Consider the following 8,696-nt stretch of genomic DNA (forward strand, 5'->3'; position numbering starts at 1 on the left):
TTGTCTGTTTTCCAACTAGTAGCATACCAAAGGAAGGGGGACAGGAGTGGTCCACTTTGGGTACAGGTAAAAAGAGGGTACACTGTCTGTAGAGAATTTAAAAATAAAAAAACTGACCAAGGCTGGGCATGGTGGCTCACACCTGTAATCACAGCACTTTGAGAGGCCAAGGTAGGGAGATCACCTGAGGTCAGGAGTTCAAGACCAGCCTGGCCAACATGGTGAAACCCTGTCTCCATAAAAATATAAAAATTAGCCAGGTGTGGTGGCACATGCCTGTAATCCCAGCTACTCGGGAGACTGAGGCAGGAGAATCGCTTGAGCCCAGGAGGTGGAGGTTGCGGTGAGCCGAGATCGTGCCATTGCACTCCAGCCTGGGCCACAGAGTGAGACTCCGTTTCAAAAAAAAAACAAAACTGACCAAAAGTTGGTCTGGTTTTTATTTTCCTTTGCACTGACATTTCTAAACAGTGTCAATGATAAAATAGTCCTCCCCAGGGAAGAAACAGAAACAAAAACCTTTTGGTGGCCTGCTTTCTAAACAATTGATGCAATACAAAACAGGGGGAAAAGAAAAACAATTGATGCAATTACTGTCACGTTTTTTATTTCTTTTTTTTTTTTGAAATGGAGTCTCACTCAGTTGCCCAGGCTAGAGTGCAGTGGTGCGATCTCGGCTCACTGCAAGCTCCGTCTCCCGGGTTCACGCCATGCTCCTGCCTCAGCCTCCCGAGTAGCTGGGACTACAGGCGCCCACCACCACGCCCGGCTAATTTTTTGTATTTTAGTAGAGACGGGGTTTCACCGTGTTAGCCAGGATGGTCTCGATCTCCTGACCTCGTGATCCGCCCGTCTCGGCCTCCCAAAGTGCTGGGATTACAGGCCTGAGCCACTGCGCCCAGCTTTTGTTTCATTTTTTGTGATGGAGTTTCGCTCTTGTTGCCCAGGCTGGAGTACAATGGCGCGATCTCAGCTCACTGCAACCTCCACCTCCCAGGTTCAAGCAATTCTCCTGCCTCAGCCTCCTGAGTAGCGTGGATTACAGGCATCTGCCACCACACCCAACTAATTTTGTATTTTTAGTAGAGACAGGGTTTCCCATGTTGGTCAGGCTGGTCTTGAACTCCCAACCTCAGGTGATCTGCCCACCTCAGCCTCCCAAAGTGCTGGGATTACAGGCGTGAGCCACCACGCCCAGCCTACTGTCAAGTTTCTTTTTCTTGTTTTGTTTTGTTGTTGTTGTTGTTTTAGACGGAGTCTCGCTCTGTCGTCCAGGCTGGAGTGCAGTGGCACAATATCGGCTCACTGAAAACTCCGCCTCCTGGGTTCAAGCGATTCTCCTGCCTCAGCCTCCCAAGTGGCTGGGGCTACAGGCACACGCCATCATGCCCAGCTAATTTTCGTATTTTTAGTAGAGACAGGGTTTCACTATGTTGGCCAGGTTGGTCTTGAACTCCCGACCTCATGATCTGCCCACCTCAGCCTCCCAAAGTGCTGAAATTACAGGTGTGAGCCACCCCCGGACTCTTTTTTTTTTTTTTTAGAACGAGTCTCGTGCTGTTGCTCAGGCTGGAGTGCAGTGGCACAATATTGGCTCACTGCAAACTCCACTTCCCAGGTTCAAGCGATTCTCCTGCCTCAGCCTCCTGAGTAGTTGGGACTACATGCGCCTGCCACCACGCCCAGCTAATCTTTTGTATTTTTTTCAGTAGAGACGGGGTTTCACCGTGTTAGCCAGGATGGTCTCCATCTACTGACCTCGTGATCCGCCCGCCTTGGTCTCCTCCCAAAGTGCCGGGATTACAGGCATGAGCCACCGCACCTGGCCCTCCTTTTGAGCTTTTGTGTTTAAAGCTCAAAACTGGACGGAAACCCCATCTCTACAAAAAATACAAAAATTAGCTGGGTGTGGTGGCGGGTGCCTGTAATCCCAGCTACTCAGGAGGCTGAGATAGGAGAATCGCTTGAACCCGGAAGGTGGAGGCTGCAGTGAGAGCTGAGATCCCACCACTGCATTCCAGCCTGGGCAACAAGCGAAACTCTGTCTCAAAATAAAAGAAAAGAAAGAAAGAATAGGCCTATGCCTTCTTCCAAGCCTCAACGGCTCAGCACATACTTCTCTGTTTTCATGCTCAAGCCTGGGTTTAGTGGGTCTGAGTGGCAGTGGGAGATTCAAGTGCTGGGAGAGACCTTTGGCCTCACATTCAGACTCCACCTTGAGTCCCATGATGTCACTGCAAGGTTAGACTTCCACTGTTTAAGGTAAACACCATTTTGATAACTCAGTTATCAAAATGTATTATTGTGCTACGAGGGACGCTGACGAGTGGGCGTGGCCCTGGCTCCTGAACACACTATTCTCTTTCCTGCCTGAAGACCTCTGCATTTGCTGTTCCTGATGCGTGGAATGTTTGTCCCTTGGCCTTTATCATCCTTCAGAGTTCATTATCAAAGCCACCCCTCACAGAGCCCTTCCTCCACCACCCAATTCAAATGATCTCTTGTTATTTTCTATCCCAGCTCCTGATTCATTTTCTGCCTGGCACTGTTAAAGTGTTTTCAGGCCTGGTGTGGTGATTCATGCCTGTAATACAACACTGTTGGAAGGATGAGACAGGAGGATCCCTTGAAGCCAGGAGTTTGAGACCACCTTGCGCAACACAGCAAGACCCGTGTCTCCACAAAAAATGTAAAAATCAGCTGGGTGTGGTGGCTCACATCTGTAGTCCCAGCTACTTGGAAGGCTGAGGTGGGAGGATCCCTTGAGCCCGGGAGGTCAAGAATGCAGTGAGCCAAGATCATGCCATTGCACTCCAGCCTAGGCAACAAGAACAAAACTCCATCTCAAAAAAAAAAGAAAGAAAGAATTTACAAAAAGTGTTTTCAATAATAATGCATTTATTTTGATTACCTTGTTGGCTGTCCTCTACTCATGTGCCTTCCCCACTCCATTCCGCTTTCTAGAGTCAGCTCACATAACTCCTATTCCAGGAAGCCTTCTTTGACTCCCAGGCTTGGTCAGGTGTCTCCTCTGGGATTCCCCAGGGGCTTCCTTTCTCTCAATTCTGATGCTGCCTGTGCTAAGTATTTGTCTCCGTATCTGTCCTGAGACCCTTGGAGCCAGGGCCTGGGACTGTTGTTTTTGCATGGGCCTATCACCTCCTCCAGGAAGCCCTCCTTGGCCCTCTCTCAGGCTGGATGGGAAAGCTGTCTGGGCTCCCATCATGCCCTGGTTTTCTAGCGTCCCAGCTTCTGATCCCTCAGCTTGGCCTTCCCCATTACAGCTTTCATCACTTTGCGCTAAGCGTCCGCTATCGCTACTCTGGGCCATTCCTGCTCGGTGACTCAGGGACCAGTCTGGCATGGCCACTGCTGGGTCCCCAGCATTAAGCCCCGGAGCATGAGCCCAGTGAACTTTGAATTCAGGAAGGAATTCACAGGAAAGCTGTGGCGAGGCGGGCAGAAAACCACAGGCTTCCAAGAAACGCGTGTCTGCCGCCCCCTCCTCCCACCCTGAGGCCAGTCCAATGGCGGAGGCCCTCCCCGGACTTGTCACCAAGCCCACGGTAAGTGTGAAAGGTGCTCAGCGAGCTGGCGCCCCACCCCGCCAGGTTTGTTGGGGGCGAGGCTCGCGCAAGTCCCGCCTCTTACCCCGGCACCAGGGGCAGACCCAGGTGCGCCCAGGGCGGGGGAGTGGCTGCGCAGGTGCCGGCCCTTTGCGCCTGCGCCCTGCTAGCCCTGCCTAGCCAGGTGTGCCCCGCCCCCTCCCTGCCCTGCCCTGCCACCTTCGGGAGCCGCTTCCAAACGCGTTCGCCATTGGCTCTGGCGACCCCTGCGCGTTGGAAGGTGTAGCGGGGCTCTGAACGCGCGAAGGACCGTTGAGTGTCGCAGGCGGCGAAGGTGCGAGTGAGGAGCAGACCCAGGCATCGCGCGCCGAGAAGGCCGGGTGTCCCCGCACCGAAGGTCCGGAAAGGCGACTTCCGGGGGCTTCGGCACCTGGCTGACCCTCAGGGAGCGCCGGCACCTGAACGCTAGGCGCTCCAGTGCGCGTGCGCGGCGAGGGGCTTCCCGCACCTGATCGCGAGACCCCAACGGTTGGCTGCTTGTGGCGTCACATGCGCCTCTCGGCGGAGCGGGCAATGGCGCAGCTGTGCGGGCTGAGGCGGGGCCGGGCGCTTCTCGCCCTGCTGGGATCTCTGCTCCTCTCTGGGGTCCTGGCGGCCGACCGAGAACGGAGCATCCACGGTGAGGGCCGGGCGGGGAGGCTGGAGGCGGGGCGCAGGGGCAGGGGCTCGGGGGTCAACGGGGGTCTGAGCAGGGAGAACTGGCGGGGGAGGAAACTGAGGGCGACTTGATGGCGTTCAGCGGGTGTGGTGGAACCAGCCCTGGAGGATTGAGCCTTGAGATGAGGTTTGGGAGCCCTCGAGAGCGAAGACGGGCGGAGGAGCGAGGGTTAGGAGAGTTTCCTTCGGGTGAAGGAAGAGTCTAGGGGTATTGACCAAGAAGGCGTGGCACTGTCCCTTCCTGTGCAGGAACGGGGTGAGCAGCCGCACTGAAGACCTGCCTCCTCCTGGCGGTGGAAAGTTCCATGGCCAAAGCCCAGGGAGAGGCCAGGCCTGTGAGAGGGTGGGGGTTGGATTGGGTGACCTGGTGGCCGTTTTAGACTCAGGGAAGAAGCCCACCTCACCCCTGCCTCTTTGGAGATTGGACGAGAGCCTCCCCCGAAGTTTTTGTAGTTGAGTTGCAGTAGGTGCCCGAGAAGGAGGGAGCAAGAAAGGAAACAAGCGTTGGGGAACAGGAAGCTCTGCTGAGGCGCGAGAGAGTACTGGCAGCTGGGGTTGGGTTCTTTGAATTGGTCCTTAGAAGTCAGTGGCGAATAAGGTGATTTAAACCTCTACACTCTTAAGGAAGTGTGGTCTGAAAGGTCTCTTTGAACAAGTGTTGTTATAACCTTAACTGCTTCAGACAAGCACCAGCGGGTTTTGAAAAGAGCTCTCTTGAAAGAATTCATTGATTCAGCAAAACTTAACACAGGCCCTGCTACGAGTCAGGCACTGGCGCTGGTGGTAACAGTTAACTCAGACGAGCTGGGTTCCTGCATTCACAGAGCTAATATTCTAGTGGGAGAGGCAGAGCTAGTGAAGGTTTATTTTATTTTTTTTTGAGAGGAGTCTCGCTTTGTCGCCCAGGCCGGAGTGCAGTGGCCCGATCTCGGCTCACTGCAAGCTGTGCCTCCCTGGTTTACGCCATTCTCCTGCCTCAGCCTCCGAGTAGCTGGGACTACAGGTGCGCACCACCACTCCCGGCTAATTTTTTGTATTTTTAGTAGAGACGGGGTTTCACCGTGTTAGCCAGGATGGTCTCCATCTCCTGACCTCCTGATCGGCCCGCCTGGGCCTCCCAAAGTGCTGGGATTACAGGCGTGAGCCACCGCGCCCCGCTAGTGAAGGTTTAAAAAGCACTTGCCATGAGATTAAGTTACTGAGAATTAAATGAACCAGGTGAAGTACACCAACAGGGTGACGTAAGATGTTGGGGGTGGCTTTAGCTCAGGTGGTCGGTGGAGGTCTCTGTGAGGAGGGTGACATACGAGCTCTAACAGGAAGAATGAGGAGGCAGTAGCCATACAGAGACCTGGGGGACCAGTGTCCAGTTGCAGGCAATAGAGTACAAAAGCCTTGAAGGTGGAACGAGCTTGGTTGGGTTCAGGGAAAAGACAGAACCAGCCTGGCTGGAGCAGGCATGAAGGAGGGGGGGACTGGAGGAGAATGGGAGGTGGGAGAGGTAGGCTGCAGCCAGATGGCCTAGGGCTTTATAGACAGATACTGGGTGCAAAGAGAAAGCAGTCTGGATTCAGGACTAGATCTTTTAAAAAAAAGAAAAGGCCAAGGCTGGGCGCGGTGGCTCACACCTGTAATTCCTGCACTTTGGAAGGCCAAGGTGGGCAGATTACTTGAGGTCAGGAGTTCGAGACCAGCCTGGCCAACATGGTGAAACCCGTCTCTTACTACAAAATACAAAAAATTAGCCGGGAGCGGTAGCGTGCACCAGTAATCCTAGGTACTCAGGAGGCTGAGGCAGGAGAATTGCTTGAACCCGGGAGCCGGATGTTGCAGTGAGCCGAAATCGCGCCACTGCATTCCAGCCTGGGCAACAAGAATGAAACTCCATCTCAAAAAAAAAAAAAAAAAAAAACATATATATAAAATATATATATTACCTATATATACTGATGATATATAAGAGGCTGGCCGGGGCAATGTGGCTCATGCCTGTATATCCGCAGCAGCTTTGGGAGGCCGAGGCAGGCAGATCACTTGAGGCCAGGAGTTCAGCACCACCCTAGGCAACATGATGAAACGCCGTCTCTACCAAAAATACAAAAATTAGCTGGGCATGGTGGTGCGTACCTGTAGTCCCTGCTACTTGGGAGGCTGAGGCAAGAAAATCGCTTGAAGCTCAGAGGCGGAGGCTGTAGTGAGCTGAGATCAAGCCACTACACAGCAGCCTGGGCGACAGAGCAAGACTCCGTCTCAAAAGAAAAAAGAAAAAGAAAAAAGAGCAGGATAGGTGTGTACCAGATCATCACCTGTGGTAACTTTTGGGGACTGGTTAATTTCCCTATGCCCCAGGCAGGAGAAAAAAGTGAATTGGTGGGGAGAGGCTCAGCTGTAGGTGACTGGGAGTCAGGCATGCAGACGCTGACCGTTCTTACAATCAGAACCAGAATTTGGCAGCTCTGCTGGACTTTCTCAGGTGAAGTAATTACGTTAGGATGTACCTCCCAGTTACCTGGCCTCTTGCTACCTCTGGTGCTTACTCTGAGCTCGGATGTGCCGTTTAACCTTTGAGACAGCTGGGTGCGGTGGTGAAGTTACGTGCCTTGTCCGAGGTCACTCTGCAGTGGTAATTGACAAAGCAGGTCTCACTGCAGAGGCCTTCTCTGTTCAGAGTGGCCTCCCTGACTGCTGCTGCCGGCTGGACCTACTGACCTTTCAGAAGTACCTGGTGTCTGACTGGGCGAACTAATGCCCTCACTTATCACAAGTTCTGTTTGCTTGAAAGCTTGAACAGCTTAATCGGAAGCAGGTGGCAGTTTTGATTTTTTTTTTCCTCCCTCTTTCCTGATTGCCTCTGTTTTCTCCAGAAGCGAGTCATCCACTGGGAGTGTGGTGTTGCTGAAGCTCCATGCAGTGGCTCAGGTGCTGCCGGATGAATGTCGTGGTGAGGGAGGAGTGAGCAGAGAATGTGTGAGGGAGTGAGGATGGGGTTGGTCAAGAAATTTATTCTGTGTGAAGATATGAGGGGGCGGAGGGCCGAGTTGGTAGGGCCAGCAGATTGTTGGAGTTGAGATTCTGAAGGGAATGAATCAGACAGATAGGATGCAGTGGGTAGTGAGTGAGATGCATGAGAGGGAGGTTCTGAAGAGGTGGCAGTTATTGAGACAGGTCTAGGTGTGACCCTGAGAGGGAGGGAGGCGAGGGTGGGACGAGATCAGCTGGAGGTCTTGGAACCTCCAGAGAACCGTCTACCTGGATATAGAAATCTCTAAGAATGATAATAAGAGCAGCGGGAGAGGTGGCAGGTCCGGAGCTAAAGTTGGGAAGAAAGGAGTAGTTGTCTGAGTTGGCAGACAACGTGCCAGGCAGGGTAGTGAATGATTTACTCTGATAATGGGAGTCTGCCAGCTGGGGGTTTTGGGAAGGGTGGAGGGAGAACAGTCCAGAAGCAGCTCCCGGGAGCAAGGAGACCTCCCTACTTGGAAGGGCCCCAGGAAGTGTGTCCTCAAAGGAGATTGCAATTAGGTGAGAGGGTGGCAACAATGTTCAGAGGAGAGATTGAGGACATGGAAGATTTGCCGAAGACCAGTCCTGAGTACCAGGGGCCCCAGGAGTTGGAGGAGGGGAGATGGGGACAAAGCAGACCCCGCCGTGTGAGAGCGAGGGTTAATTCAGGGGTTGAGGCTTCCTGTGGTAAGCATCATGTGGTCTACGATTGATGTGTCAGTGAGGCTCTCAGTAGTGAGGGCAGGTGGGAAGGGACAGGTGGACGGGCCGGACACGGCCCAGCAAAGAGCGTCCTGACTCCAGCCTCTGCAGACAGAGGTGGGGGGAAAGCTGAGCTTGTGCCAGGTGAGAAAGCTCCCAGATCTACTGTTAGGTACAGTTACAGTCTGGAGTGGAAAGCACGCAGATTATGAACTGGGCCACTCCCAGGAAGCTTCACACAGCCTTTATGTGACTGGTACATTTAACAGAATTGCAACTTTTAAACGTAAAATGTAGTTTTGGCTTTGCCTGAAAAACATGAAGATGTAATGGAACCAGACCAGAACACAGGCCTGTTTTCCTGCCCAGCATTCCCGGGCTGGAGCCCAGTACCTCTTTCAGTAAGGAGATATACCACTCCCAGCCTGTAGATACTTGCTCAGCCTGCCTCATCTCAACTACTGCCTGCCCTCTATCTCTGTAGGCCTTTGGCTTGTGACCCCTACCTTAAACATATGCTCCATTTAGTAAAAGGTAACACGTAACAGTTCTCTATAAATTGTACATTACAGTGTGAGACAGAGTGTGTGTGTGTGGGGGGGGGTATGTATGTGTATTATGGCTGTTCGGGGAAATCCTTTTATCAGGTAGCTGCAAATATACATGATTTTTTTTTTTTTTTTTTTTTTTTTTTTTTTTTTTTTTTTT

At 52.7% G+C, this 8,696-nt stretch overlaps 1 protein-coding gene across 1 annotated transcript in view; it reads left to right on the forward strand.

Annotated features, from left to right (window-relative positions):
- The first annotated feature begins 3,662 nt into the window (after positions 1–3,662).
- The window catches only part of SPINT2 (serine peptidase inhibitor, Kunitz type 2), a 34,792-nt gene continuing 29,758 nt past the window's right edge, over positions 3,663–8,696 (forward strand). Inside the window, exon 1 of the mRNA XM_017887440.1 lies at positions 3,663–4,245. Coding sequence (XP_017742929.1) covers positions 4,116–4,245 — 130 coding nt within the window. The 5' untranslated portion in view covers positions 3,663–4,115. The remainder of the gene's footprint in view (positions 4,246–8,696) is intronic.

Source organism: Rhinopithecus bieti, unplaced genomic scaffold, assembly GCF_001698545.2.
Source record: "Rhinopithecus bieti isolate Rb0 unplaced genomic scaffold, ASM169854v2 scaffold_15776, whole genome shotgun sequence".
Classification (NCBI taxonomy): Eukaryota; Metazoa; Chordata; class Mammalia; order Primates; family Cercopithecidae; genus Rhinopithecus; species Rhinopithecus bieti.